At 37.4% G+C, this 15,439-nt stretch overlaps 1 protein-coding gene across 1 annotated transcript in view; it reads left to right on the top strand.

Annotated features, from left to right (window-relative positions):
* MAN1A1 (mannosidase alpha class 1A member 1) overlaps positions 1-15,439 on the top strand; it is a 166,509-nt gene that overhangs the window by 92,134 nt on the left and 58,936 nt on the right. The window contains exon 5 of the mRNA XM_059400633.1: positions 2,628-2,722. Coding sequence (XP_059256616.1) covers positions 2,628-2,722 — 95 coding nt within the window. The remainder of the gene's footprint in view (positions 1-2,627; positions 2,723-15,439) is intronic.

The raw sequence follows: 15,439 nt of genomic DNA, 5'->3' as shown, positions 1-15,439 counted from the left end.
TTTTGGGGAAAATGAACATTGACACTTGATAACTAAAGAGTGATAAATCAGGAGTCAAAATGCTTGCTCTCTCAAGCCCCAGAGACTGGCCAAACACTGTCAGTGATGGAACTGGGCAAGTTTGACTGGAATAGTAAGTGATTATTTCATCGTGGACATGTTATGTCTCAGACGACAAGATACCCAAATTGTGATGTGAGCACACATGTAGAGAAGTACAGAACCAGAGCTAACATGGAAAGTTGAATTAAGAAATGCATATAGGTGATGAGAACTGAGGACTTAGCTCTTGAGAATGAATACTATGACAAGAGTATGTGTAATAGGGTCACAGTACACACACATACACACACACACACACACACACACACCACCACCACCACCACCACCACTACTACCACCACCCCGGAGTAGAAGGTACCAAAACAGCAGTGGGATGAAAGCCAAGACAAGAATTTCAGGCAGTAAATAGGGAAAGTTCTTAGGGAAATAGTGCTATCATTATCCCCATAATGATACAACTAACCTTTTAATGTGGTGACTACATGTCCTAAGGTCTTTCGATATAAAAAAACACATTCCCCTCCACAACCTTTAACATAACAAATGCTCTTGTTATCCCCACTTTATAGATGAGAAAGCTTAGCACAGAGAGTAAGCAATTTGTCCAAAATTACCCAATTTGAAAAAGTTGGAACTGAGATTCAAACACAGGCATTGTGTTTTTCAAAGCCTGCCTCCTTAACCTCCCACGCCATATGGTTATAATATCCACGATGGTATTTTAATTGCTTCGTTTGACTTCCATCTTATGTAAGTTTCTTGAAAAGGAGTTAATTAATTAACAGTTTAAAAAGTAGAAACTAGGAAGTCAACAGATGGCTGGGCTGTGATTGGATAGTCACTTTCAGTAGAAGAGAACTTGGAATTCTCTAGGGTAAGGGAGACAAAAGGGAGGAATATATCTTTTGGTCTATTTTTTCTTCTCCTCTCCTTACATATACTGTTAGTTGTTGAAATGGGAAAACTGTCCAGTTTAAAGAGAATGGGGAAAAAATGATACCTCTGTTTTCTAGTGCTTTTTCTATGGTATAAATGTCTGTGTCCTTGTTTGTATGCCAGGAATGTTAGTCTAAATTATCAACCAAAAATTTACATGAAAATTCATTACTTTCTTAATTTTCATTAATAGATGAGAGAATGAAAAAGAGTAAGGTTTTGAAATAGTGTCAACATTGGCATTACTGGAGTGTGTTCAGTCTGGAAGCCCAAGTGCCTGGATTTGTCTGTGGGGAGGCTCAGGACTTAGAGCAGGAGTTATGGACTGGAACCCTTTCCTCTAGAGAAACAACACAGTAGGTTTAAAGAATACTTTCCCACTGACTGGGAGAGAACTTTGTTTCCATTTTCCGTGCTTTTCAGGGTTTCCCCAGCCTTTCTCACAGCTCCATTGTTTAAAGAGGAGGCAAGTGGAAATAGTTGAGTTCCTAGTACACCATGCTCATTCCTACAGGAGAAGGGGTAAGGCACTTGCTTGCTGTCTCAGCTATCACAGGGAAAGCTATACCAGGTCTTCCTTCAATGGGACTGTGAATGGATGTCATCCAATTACTCTTCCTGAAGCACAATCTGCTCAAGTGAACTGGCTGCTTAAAAACTTTCAATCTTTTCCCATTTTAACAGAGTAAAATTCTTAGCTTCATATGTATGACCTTCCATGATTCGGGCCCATGCTGTATATTTCCAACTTGGTTACAAGTATTCCTCTCTTTTTTGGCCAGGCGAGCTGACCTATTCCATTTTGCCTACGTGCCCCCTCTTGCCTGTGTCTGTGTTTACACTGATGCCTCCAGGGATGGCTCCTCCCCTTCCCACTCTAATCTCTAGTATCACTGGCCCCTGACATGCTGCACAGCCTCCTCATCCAAATGTTCTCTCCACCGTGCAGCCTTACCAAGCTCACAGAACTCCCAGATGATTTTATTGCCAGTCCTCGTTTTATCTACATTTTAGATATTTATGTGCATATATTATCTTCCTTATACATTCTGGGCATAATTTGTACCTAATTTAACTTTATATCTTCCATTTCACCTACATTTAACATCAGAGGACGTTTAACTGCAAAGAGCTGAGGGGATATATAGGTTACTTGTAATAAATCATCTTTTTAAAACTTCTTTCTCTGGGTCCTAATAAAAGTAAAGCTGGAAGAGGACCAGTTCTTCCAATTTTCAGTCCAGAACTTATCCCTAACAGCATTGGTTCTGCCCCTGGCTTGCATTTTGGAATCACCTGACATCACCTGTGGTGCTTTAAAAAATTCTAATCAGGGAGCTCCAACCCGTAGAATTTAGAATCTTAGGAGTGCAACCCAGACATCAGCATTATTCAGATCTCCCAACATGATTCTAATTGTGCAACCAAGATTGGTAATGAATTCCCCACAGCATGAGGGCCCCTAGACCATTCTTGCTTTGCTAGGCAATTCTGTTAATTTGAGACACTTTTTTATCTTTTCATATGAAGAAAATTTTAAAGTCGGAAGGTGCTAAATGTGAGACGGTAGTATAACACTTTCTGTTTTGCTTGCAGCAGGAACTTACGTAACTGTTTAAACTTTTCAGATATTTCGAAAGAAAGCGGTGGAACTTGGGGTAAAATTGCTACCTGCATTTCATACTCCTTCTGGAATACCTTGGGCATTGCTGAATATAAAAAGGTAAAACTCTTCATTTTAACAACATATTTTTGAAGTTGGAATATGCAGTACTGTGCTTTAACTGGATGGATGATTTCTTGCATGATGTCAGTGACTGATACCATTGGCAGTCTTGGCATCTGTCCTTTTCCAGTGTTCCTTGGCCTTAGATGGTCCCTGTCATAGGACAGCATGACCCCAACAGGGTCATCCAAGCCAAACATGATTTGAGGTTTTCTATTTCATGGTGATGCTACATTTTGTTTCTCTGTAGACCCCATTATCTTTAAAATTGTCATCAAAGCATTTCACTTCCAAAGAATCCAGTTCCTAAGAGCACTTACTTCAGTTAAGCTGCTGACAGGATATTGCAGAGCTAGAACCGTGGACTAATCAGATCTCCCATGTAAGGAGCTGGCGTGACAGACACCGGGAGCACCTGGGCTGCCCCGCCCACAGTTGTAAAGGACGGAAGGGAATTGCCCTGCTGACCCAGATCAACAGACCTTCTCAGGCCATTTGGGTGGAGAATCCTGTTATGCCAAGTCCATGGGAATTTTGCTCCAAGTAAACCTAGGCTAAACAGACTTTCTGGTATTTTCCCAGGGAGTAGTTTGAATTTTCATGATACCTTGAACATTTCATCAATATACCATTTTATCTTAATCTTCCTTTTTAATTCCATCTTTACCGTGAGTAATTAATTGCTTATGTACCTCCTTGTGGTGGTGGTGGTGGTGCTGCTGCTGCTGATGATATGATGGTTTTATCATCATAAAATATGAATCTTTGTTCTAGGCTCTGTGCATGTATTACCACATTCAATCTCACAATAACCCAAGAAGGCCATTATCTCCATTTTACTAATGGAAACTAATAAGGAACTTGTTTTGAAGGGAAATTAAGTAATTTGCCCAACATCATACTGTATGTAAGTGGTAGAGATAGAATATGTACTTAGACATTTATACACACATTGATACATAGGCACAAATTAAACATCTTTCTTGGTTTAGAAATGCCAAGAGGGGGTGCCTGGGTGGCTCAGTGGGTTAAGCCGCTGCCTTCGGCTCAGGTCATGATCTCAGGGTCCTGGGATCGAGGCCCGCATCGGGCTCTCTGCTCAGCAGGGAGCCTGCTTCCCTCTCTCTCTCTCTGCCTGCCTCTCTGCCTACTTGTGATCTCTCTCTGTCAAATAAATAAAATCTTTAAAAAAAAAAAAAAAAAAAAAAAAGAAATGCCAAGAGGATGTACAGGGTAGTTTGGCAGGATTAATGTCCATTTATTTTTAATTATTTATTTTAGTGACTTTCTTTCCTAAAATTCATCTTAAACAATCATGAAATTACTTATTTGGTTAATAAATCAGTTAAATGTCATTCTTTGTTTCCATTTGTGGATTTATATATTGATACCTTGAAATCACCCTGTTATGTGTGTGTGTGTGTGTGTGTGTGTGTGTGTGAGAGAGAGAGAGAGAGAGAGAGAGAGAGAGAGTTTGGGCCAGGGGTGTCATTGAGCAGTGAGGCAGGGAGAGAGCACACAGCTAGGCCAATGTGAACCTGAGGTAGTTCTCTATTATATGATGTGCTGTCTCGGGATCGATTTTTCCCTTTAGGGATCCTGTGGTTTTCTCTGTCACCCTGAAGGTCAGAGCATACGCTGCAGGGACTTAAAGCAGGAGCGGGTCTCTGCTAGGCCTGGAGGCAGTATTGTGTTTGTTTGGAAGCCCAGGATGGTTCATGTAGATCACCTATAATACCATCCATGACTTTGGACTTTGTATTTTTCTGTTTAAAAATGTTTTATTTATTTATTTGACAGACAGAGATTACAAGTAGGCAGAGAGGCGGGCAGAGAGAGAGGAAGGGAAGCAGGCTCTCCGCTGAGCAGAGAGCCCGATGCAGGCCTCCATCCCAGGACCCTGGGATCATGACCTGAGCCAAAGGCAGAGGCTTTAACCCACTGAGCCACCCAGGCGCCCTGGACATTGTATTATAGACCATGTTCTGACCTAGAAATTACTCTGCTACCTGAAATGAGACCTGCTTATGAAAACACTGTGCACATTTAACACCTTTTTTTCCCCTACTTGTCCTCTGAGAAGCATGATATGGGCACAATAATACACTGAGTTAGGTGGTTATCAGGAGACCTGGGGCTCGGTATTTTGCAGTTCTTGGGTGGTTTGAGAGCAATCATTTCCACCCGCAGGAATATTTGTAAAGTGCAATTATGCTACTTTAGTAGTTGTTTTGTGAACCTTTACAGGTTTATAGGCCACTTTGAAATTCTATTGAAACATGACCCTCTCCTCATAAAATGCACATTCCTGAGTACATATATTTTTACACAATTTCCAAGAGCTGACTTACCGTCAGAGACCACCTGGAACCTGAGAACCCTGAGGTTAGACTACTGGACTGGGTGATCACTCCAACCTTCTACTCTAAAAGAGCTGGTTAGTTCATATTAATTCCTGGGAGGTAATGAAACTAAATAAGGCCCTACTAAAACTAGCAGAGAGAGATGTGCACCGAGATCTTTGCAGAAGCTCAGCCAATTATTGTAAGGTGCTGCTATCATTCCGTTAGTTCTAGCCTCCCTTAAAATAAGCATAAGAAATTAGATTATTCTAAAGCCTATTTAATTTTACTTAGTGTTTATTTCTAACAGCCAAGACGATTTTCCCTTAAATCTATCCTTACTCTACAGTGGAGCTGTATTTCAGTACATAAAGGACTACTTCTCAAAACTATTAAATACTAAATTGTCTGTTAGCTTTCATATCTATACCTCTTGAAAATTCATTAACTAGGACATTATGGGTTTTTAAATAAAAACCTTATTTTGAATTTACAGTATTTTACATTGGAATTTTCTAATTTCAAGGATTACAGGATAGTTGTATATGATAAAAACTAAAAACTAATGAACCATTGTACATTACATGTACTCTCTAATGTTTTCATGTCAAACTAGATTATTAGGTGACGCTTTGACATGATGGGAACACTTTTAATTTCTTCCTGGCATTCTGTATGAATTTTTTTATTATCTATTTTATCCATTCTCAGTCCCATTTGCTAAATAGCAATGACCTATCCAAATTCAGAGAATAAGCCATGGCAAAATTAACAGCACTATAAATCCACTAAAATTCCTTATATCCCTTTGCCCAATTGAGGGTTCTCATTGAATCCATTCTCCCTCCAGCAGTGAGATCAAAGAATCACTCCCAGGAGAGGAAGACAGAGTAAACTGCATTTCAGAATGTGCTTTTCCTGTCGACATGTACATACATGCTGTTTCCTCTGAATATCTGTATTTTTATAGTATGGGCCAGAGGATAAGGGACAGCTGGCATGGAATTTCTTTTCTAGTTTTTTGAAGACTGTCACCAGTAGAATTTTCAGAAGAAAGAAGAAAAAAATATGTCTGGCAAAAACATATTTTCTTAATTATCTTCTCAGAATGAGGGAGTGTCTGTGGAATGATGCCCATAAGAAAAAAGTGCTTGAGGATGCTTTTTAGAAGAGCAGCGTACTCACTGTTGACTGGCTTTGAAAATTTTGATAATAATTATAATGGCAGAAATATAGAATGTGCTGTCTGTAATAGCACAGTTCTCTTCCCTCTCAATTTTGAAAATATGGATGCAGCTCTTTGCCAATATCTATATGTTTAAAAAAATGTGAACTTTATGGTTATCTATTTACATCTGCCTAGTATTCATATTATTGCCTGAAGATAATTGGTTTCTTTACCTTTTCTTTGTAAGATATAAACATTTATTTTAGTCCCTGCTGTGATGAAGTTTCCATGCTAGGTTCTGGGAAGATGTTCTGTTTCTCTTCACTTTATTTAAAAAGATAACAGACACAGTCTTTCCCTTAGGGTATTCACATCCTGGTTGGTAAAGCAGAATGTATATTTTATATGTTACTATATTATACACTCACTCATGTAATTGACAAATGTAAGATGGTCTGTGCCAAGGAGAGATAATAAGTACTCACCGAGTTGAATTTAAAGCAAGCAGTAGTTTAAATTGGAGAGGTTGATGCATTTGGAGCCAAAACACCAATAAGCCAAATTGGATTTCAGCATTTGTACAAACTGAGAATAGCAGAAAATCTAAATAATTTACTCATATGCTGCATTAGGAATTCTGTCCCAAAATCTGTTCAGGAAAAAAAAAATATATATATATATATATACACACATACATACATACACACACACATATATGTGTATATATATAAAATTATCTCTTTCACTACATCTGTAATCTTAATTTGAGAGCTGCTGTATTGTTATAAATTAATCAGAATTGTGACTTAATAGCAAGTGATAATTTGAACAGATACCTAGTGTTATACACAGGACCGGATTCAACTAACATACTGGCTTCACCAATAGGATAGTAGAATAAAGATGCATAAGTTATAGCACACCTCTGTTAAAAGGAAAACATTGACTTTTTAATAGATTAGATTTTTGGTAGAACTCAATTTTTCCAATGTGGAAATGTCAAAATTTGATGTCCAATCTTATTATTACTGTGAACAGGAGGCCCTCTGCATTCTTTTGTTTTATTGTACAGTAGAAAAATCACCTGTGTGGTTTGTAGAATCAGGCATTTCACTATTTCCATATTCCTGGGTGTAATTCAAGCGTAGGTAGAGTAAACTTATTAGATTTGGGGTTTTCTCCAGTGTATTCTTAATTTAAAATAATATAGTTAATGTTCCCATTATTCATTTCTATCACAAGGCATACAGTCTGGGCATTCCTAATAATTAATCTGTCTTTCTTGATAAATGAGTTAGTTTTAGCTATATACTATTTTATCACTTATTTCTCTCTGTGGATTTTTCTAAACTGACACTCACAGCACTTGCCTGGTGGTTATATTAGGTTAGTGGAACTGTCTACAGTGTACGCTTTTGTGGCACACATCAAGGAATGTGCTGGAAGTGACTGATCTCCACTCCAGCTCTCATTAGTCAGCAAGGTGATGAATGAGCACAACTCCCTCACCTGTTTTTATTTCCTGCTTTGTAAAGTCTTATTTACTGACTACTCTAAATACCAACACAAATGCATACTATATCATTAGTTACATTGCAATTTGTATTATTATTATAATTAAGTTGCAAATTGCTTTACTTTGACTGAAATGGGACCTTAATTAAGAATAGTACATAGCTTAATGTTTTCTAATAGTGAAAGATTATCGTGTGTGAAGCATGTACTATGTATATTGTAACAAAAAGCAGTAGCCCCCTTATTGCATGTAATGTTGGTGGTGTAAAATGCTTAAATATTAATTATGGTTGGTTTTCATAGACACAAATTATGAAAGACCATCTAATTAGGCTAGATATCTTTTAAAATATTTTCCTTATGTCTCCATTTTATTTGATAGTTGAAATATAGATGTCCACATTGTTAAGTTTATTAAATCTCAAGATAAAGCAGAATATAATTATATATTTATATAATATATAATGATATTTATTATTATTATATAATATATTATTATATTATATATGTAATAATATATATAATATATATAATAAAGTATATATATTATATATATACTTTAACATCATAAGAATTATATTTTAAAAATCCAGAAACACATTTTTTAGCATGAACCCATCAAACTCATTTAATGATTTGCTAATATTCTGAAACAAATAACACGTAGTTATGTTTTAAAAGGTTGTGCAGAACTGATACGGCCTGAATGTAAAATCAGGGCTATGTCTTATACTCTGTCTTTTATTTATATGTTTTATGCACCTGTTAAGAATCCAAAGAGAAGGGGCACCTGGGCGGCTCAATGGGTTAAGCCTCTGCCTTTGGCTCGGTTCATGATCTCAGGGTCCTGGAATCGAGCCCCCACATTGGGCTCCCTGCTCAGCAGAGAGTCTGCTTCCCCCTCTCTCTCTGCCTTCTGCTCTACCTGCTGTGATCTCTCTCTCTCTCTCTGTCAAATAAATAAATAAAATCTTTAAAAAAAAAAAAAAAAAGAAGAAGAATTCAAAGAGAAGTCCAATCAATTTTAGGAAAGAAAGAATTTCCAGTCTCTCCTAGCATCTTAAGCTAACCTAGTCTGTGTTTTTATTTTTTCTGATTGAATGCTTTATTAAATTGGGTTTCCCTCTTTTATCTACTTTAATTCTTTTGGATAATTTTACTTTTCTGGAAATAGTAATAACCATATTTTAAAGTTTTAATACTACCACGTACAAAGTTATTATCAGACATTAGAATATTGGTACCGTAGTTAAAGCTGCTATTTATTAACACTGTCAATATAGCTCTTGGTCTTGGATAATTCATTAAACTGAGTTTGTCTTCTCATAAATTAAACTGAAAATAATAGCTGTAATCCTACTTATCCTGATGACCTCAAAAGGTTTTGTGGAAATCTAATGAATTAATTGTAAGAGGAGATTTATCATTTTAAACTGATATGAAATAAACATAAATTGGAATTACTGTTAATGTATAGTCTTATTCTCAATTTTCATTATAAAATTATGTGGGGGTGTGTATGTATATATAGGCATATGCACACATAGGATAAAACAATACGTAGTTAAAACTAATTTGGTTGGTGATGCCTCTTTGTGGAAGTTTTTAAGCCATTCAATGCTTCTAACCTATTTTCAAGTCCCATTTTCAGGTCAGGAAGAGAAATGGTATTGGTAGAACTAGCCTGAAGTGTGGAGAGAATGTCTCGATGTAGTACATGTAGGATTCTGGTGGATCCATACTCAAACAGTTCTTATTTTTTAGATTATTAGGAATAATCTAAATTTAGATATAGGTATAGATTCTATATCTATATCTTAATTTAGATATAGGAATTAGCCTATAGGGTCAAAACTCAGTTTTCTATCTAAAATTATATTTATTGGTGAATTATCTCCTCTAGAAATAATAGCTGCTCCACCCGTAAGATTTAAGAGGATTGCGAGGCAATAAAATGCAATGTTCTTTTCCCAAGTCCCACACATTAGCTAGTGTTCAGTTAATGTGGCACAAACGCTGGACGCCTGGGTGGCTCAGTGGGTTAAAGCCTCTGTCTTCAGCTCAGTCAGGATCCCAGGGTCCTGGGATTGAGCCCCTCATCGCATCGGGCTCTCTGCTCAGCAGGGAGCCTGCTTCCTCCTCTTTCTCTGCCTGCCTCTCTGCCTACTTGTAATCTCTGTCTGTCAAATAAATAAATAAAATCTTTAAAAAATATATGGCACAAACCTTATCTGTGAACGTATGTGTATATTTTTGCTGTGGACATCCACATCGCCCTCTTTCCTAATTCTTAGACTGCCCAACTTCTGTTGAGAGTCCAACTGCTGTGGTTACTTTCTGTCAGTGATTCTCAATCTTTCCAGGGCTTGAGAATAACTAGGGCATTTAGAAGTATATGTTACTGCTGCCTCCCTCTCCCCCAGTCTGTTTCATTTGGCTTGGAATAAGGTCCTGGCATATTTCAAAGCTCCTCAGCCAGTCCATTATTCAGCTGGGGTGGAGAATCTCTGCTTTAAGTCTGGTATGTATATCCTGAGGATTCTGGCTTCGTTTATCATCTCAATTTCCTTTGAAAACATTTCCCTGTCGATTAATGGTCAATTTAACATTGAGATATATAAATATTAGAAAACTGGTGTGAAAATATCCAATTTTAATAGAACAGTAGTTCTCAAACTCTAGAGTATGTAAAAATTTCCTGGAGGGTTTGTTAAAAATACATATTGTTGGGCTCCATCCAGAGTTTCTGACTGGACAGGTTTAGTAAGGCTCAATAATTTGCCTCTCTCACAGATCCCAGCTGATGCAGAAGCTGATGCTCCTGGTCCAAGGACCACCCTTTAAGAACCATTGTAGTATAAGAAATGGGCCATCAAAACCATTTAGATTGTTAAATCTCAGAGCTGCTCAGTGAGGTCCCCAAGTCCAAACATCCTTGGGGGGAGGGAGTAGGTGGTAAGGAGTATGGGGGTTTCTGTTTCTATGACTAATTTACTTTTGTTAATAGTTACCCAACATTTTCAGTTAACTCTGAATAGTTCGTTGCTTCTTCTGAAAAGCAGCTAATTCCAAACATTAATTACCCCCAAAGAGTTTACCCATTCTTTCATTCCCTTGCACTATTATTTTTTTTTAATCCAGTAAGACTAGAAAGCAAATGCTGGTCCATTTTAGCATAGGGGGAGGGGAAAAAAAAAAAAAAGGCGTTTTAATTAAGGATTTCAGGGTAGCGTAGAAAAGAGAGTTATTCCTGTGGCTCAGGCAAAGCAACTTCAGTGTAAGCCGCTGGTGACCTGGCTCTGTACCTGAGGGCATCCAAGAGCCAGAGAAAAGAGTCTCTGACCATCCTCCCATCAGAAGAGGAGGAGGGAACCTAGGCTTCTTCCGGATCATTTAATTCTCTCACCAAGCTTCAGATCACTACATCTGTGCCAAGCACTCAGCAGCTTGACCAAGCTGAAAGCCTTTGCGTATTCCAAGTGGACAGTAAAGATAGCAGCACTTAATTTAAATGTCTTTTGTGTACATCCTTCATTATTAAGACTTAAGGGACAAGCACTTCTGAACAAAGGATGCTTTGCTGCTTCTTAGTCATGCATTGTGAGGCAGTAAAAATTAGAAAAACCTAACGGTGCCTAAACTGTTCTGTTTCTTCCCACTGCTCTGGCCATAATCGAAGTTAATACCCAGGTAAATGAGGTTTTCAGTGTCTTTTATTCCCTGGAGGAAGGAGCAGACCACATCTGTCTTTGAACACAGGCTTGCACAGTCCTTATGACTTCTCCACACCACCCCACCCTCTTGCTTCATGAATTCCCATCGGCCACAGACCACTTGGCTGTGCTTCCAGTAGGGCGATGGCAGAAAATTGACATGTGAGTACAATAAAGTGGCTGTGTTCTATTCAACCGTGGATTCTTCAATGCTGAAAAATGTTCTTTCTGTATTTCCTTAAGTACCTACATTTAAGGCTGAATTACAGCATATGAGTAATTAAAGTGCAGAAATTTATCAAAGGCGATGTGTAGGCAGTTGAGAGACAATCTATCCCAAGAGGACTGCTTAAATCCCTTAAAAAAATGATTTGCAGTATGTTGGAAGTCTGTTAAGAGGCCTTCCTCACTCTTGAGTTTTCAGCAGATAAATCCTTGGTACAAAACCCACGGACTGGATTGTTAAATATGACCACTGCTTTCCACCACCCCCACCCCCACCCCCAACATCCCGGCATCCCCACTGGTTAAACAGTTAACTCACCAGGACAATTTTAAGGACAATTATAGTTATTTGAATGCAACAAACTCAAAGTGGCTTTCATCTTAAGTTTTTCAAAGGCGCAGAACTAGTATTTTACAGATTCAGCGGTGTTCACTGTATTCACACAATCGGTGACAAATCAGACTTGGCAATTTGAAATGTATTCTGTGTACAGGACTTAAATTAGGAACAAGTCAGAACACATAATTCATACAATGCCTTTACAGGTCAGCAGTAGAATAATCTTTTCAAGGAACTTGCTATCCTGGGTTTTTAATGAAGGCAGCAATCAATTTTTCCTGTGATTAATCTCAAGACCAGGCTCATGTTTTTAGTGTGGGGCAAACCTTTCAAATAGCTGATTAATAAAGTTTCATATAAAAGTTTATGAAATCATTTGATTAGGTGTTTGGAAATCAGCCTAGGTATCAAAGGACTTTCTCAGCCCTTATTATTATTAATCATTATAAATATTCAAGTAACTACATTGAATCTTTGGGAATTGGAAGGTCAATATAAAGTATTTATACTACAGCCAATAGTTTTTAAAGGCTTTACAATCTCAGTAGGTACATTAACTACTCCATATTTCCTGCTTATGCAGTAATAGTTGTAGTTGATCTGTTCTAAAAAATGGGTTGAACAATAATTGATTGCAGTCTCTTTTATTAACTAGAAAAAGAAAAGTGATGGAGCAGTAAGAATTAATTGTAATTTACTAATTTGGAAATGAATGTGCAGCTGGGCATGAGTACAGGCAGTGCAATTTGGTGCTGTAGCAATCACGACAAATTATCTTCATCTGTAAGGTAGAGAGTTGCTAGCTTTTCTTTATTTGACTTTTGGTAACAGACCTAGTTTTAGGAAGACTTTGTATGAATGCTCATGTTGCCCTTTTATCCTGGAAATGTCAGTTGGGGTTTAGCATTTTTAATTAGATCTTACTTTCTCTCTTTGTCATGTCATGCTAGAGTTTTTATGGAACATTTGTACAAAACAGTGATTACTGGTAATTGACCTGCATATGTTGAATAATCTTAAGATGCTACTGAGAGTTTAATGTACCTTGTAAATTGAGAGCCTTCCAATTAAGTCAAGTTCTTAAGATAATCACTTTCAAAACTAATCAAGTAATAGGACATTAGTAAAGCTCTTATTGACTTAATTGTGACAAATTAATAAACAGATTCAGTGTAATTACTATAATGGTTCCATCAGTGAGCATTTTCCAAAACTTAAGCATAAGTCTCTTCTATCCCCTGGAAGTATAATAAAAGTTACATAAACCATATTAAGGTGGATATCATTTCTAATAGTTGTGTGTGAGTACATCATACAAACACTTTGGATCTGTTGTGTTCCTTTCTTTTTAAATATGACTATTTAAATATGACCTATCTCAAAGGTCAATTAATCTCCTTGCTGAATCCTTAAATCATGTTTTATAAGAAATCTACATGCCTTACACAAAATGATTCAAACACATTCTTGGGTTCTCTCATCTCTGATTTTCTATGTCTATGCCCTTGGGGTTGGCGCCCTGTCTCCTCAGAGAGTATAGAATGTCCTGTTCCACTCTTGGTCCCAAAGAGCTGTCGGCATAGTGCCTTTTTTTATACCTCGTTTAGCACTCTGCAAATGGACTTTGGGAAATAAATGAATTATGAATTAGAGATTTGCCGTAATTATTTTAATATCCGACAATGCCAGTTTCTATAACGTTGCTGATTCTGTTTAAGAAGATGGCAGCAGAAGGAACAGGAGTAAAAGTTCTGCTTCCACTACATTAAGAATAGTGTAACAAATGTAAATATTTCTCCTATCATGTCAAACTGGGTATTTATAATGCTGTATTTCACTGAATATAACTCTATTAAAAAAATAACATGATCACCTATCTTCTTTCTCTAAGATGTGGTTTTCCCATTTGTTGAAGTGGGATTCATAAAGTGTACCAGTTTTACTGGCATAATGTTTATGACCAAACCCTGGAATTCAAAAACCCAATGATCTTTTAGATCCAAAAGTGTGGATCACTGTGGTAGCCCTCCATACTATCTGTCCCTACCACCTGTGTTTAAGTCAGACCTAGGACAAAAGGATGGATTTTCATGTAGAGAAACATGTGTGCATAATAGTCACACACACATCTATAATTCTAACGAGCCTCCCATGCGTTCAGTTTATAACTCAGTCTTCCTCGAACAAGGGAAGCAGTGTAGAGTCCTCATAGTCATTGTCATCTGGAACAACAAAGGGAAGTAAAGTACACAATTTAACTCCCCAGCTGAAGAAGGGTTATTTTTAAATTATTAGAATAAAATAAAGACTGCAATAAGGACTAAAATTATGGTGAGTTCATTAATTGCAAGGCATTACAATTGTGGTTCTTGAAAAATTCATGTTAACACTATAGAAAGGCAGCACTTTCGGCCACTTACTTACATGCGATTATTGTAGCCGCATGATGGAATTCGCATCGCACTCTTATAACAGCACCGTAAGCCCACAGTTTTTATGCTTTTCTGCCCTCTTATCAGTAAAACATTTTTGAGCACTCACCCTAGAACATGTACTTTTATTTGTAAATTATGTATACATTATAATATATATGTGTAAATTATGCAACTGTATTATGTCCTATACATTTAAAAACACTCAAAAAGTAAAATTGTAAAAAGGATAAGAAATAGATGAAGAGGGGCACCTGGGTGGCTCAGTGGGTTAAAACCTCTGCCTTCGGCTCAGGTCATGATCCCAGGGTCCTGGGATCCAGCCCCACATCAGGCTCTCTGCTCTGCGGGGAGCCTGCTTCCTTGTCTCTCTCTGCCTGCCTCTCTGCCTACTTGTGATCTCTGTCTGCCAAATAAATAAAACTTTTTTTAAAAAGTTATAAAAAAAAATAGATGAGGAAATGAAGTATTTTATTAAGAGTAATTGTTAATGGGGTGCCTCAGTGAATCAGTCCATTAAGCATGGGCCTTCAGCTCAGGTCATGATCCCAAGGTGTTGGGATCAAGCCCAGCTTCGGACTCTCTGCTCAGCAGGGAGCCTGCTTCTCCCTCTCCCTTTGCCTGCTGCTCCCCCTGCTTGTGTTCTCTCTCTTTCTCTCTCTGTGCCAAATAAATAAATATAATCTTTTAAAAAAATTAATTGATCATTTTAGTCAGAGAAGTGTGATTTGTTTTGTTTTCATTTCAGTTTAAGGCTTGTGATACAATGAGTAGTCAAAGGTCTTACTCTGTATTACTTATTTCAAAACTTGGTTCTAACTCTGTCCAGGAGGACAAGATAACAAAGTTGTGTTGGCGAAGGAAGTGTAATACTGCTTGATCTTCCTAAACATGGTGTTTGTTTTAAATCCCATCCTTTGGTTATGCAAAGAATATTCTTATAATTCTGCCAGAAAATGTCAGTCTTTCCTGATACCAT

The sequence above is a fragment of the Mustela nigripes genome, chromosome 5 (assembly GCF_022355385.1).
Source record: "Mustela nigripes isolate SB6536 chromosome 5, MUSNIG.SB6536, whole genome shotgun sequence".
Classification (NCBI taxonomy): Eukaryota; Metazoa; Chordata; class Mammalia; order Carnivora; family Mustelidae; genus Mustela; species Mustela nigripes.
The sequence above is the reverse complement of the archived record's forward strand: the minus strand, read 5'-3'. Positions and strand labels throughout refer to the sequence as shown.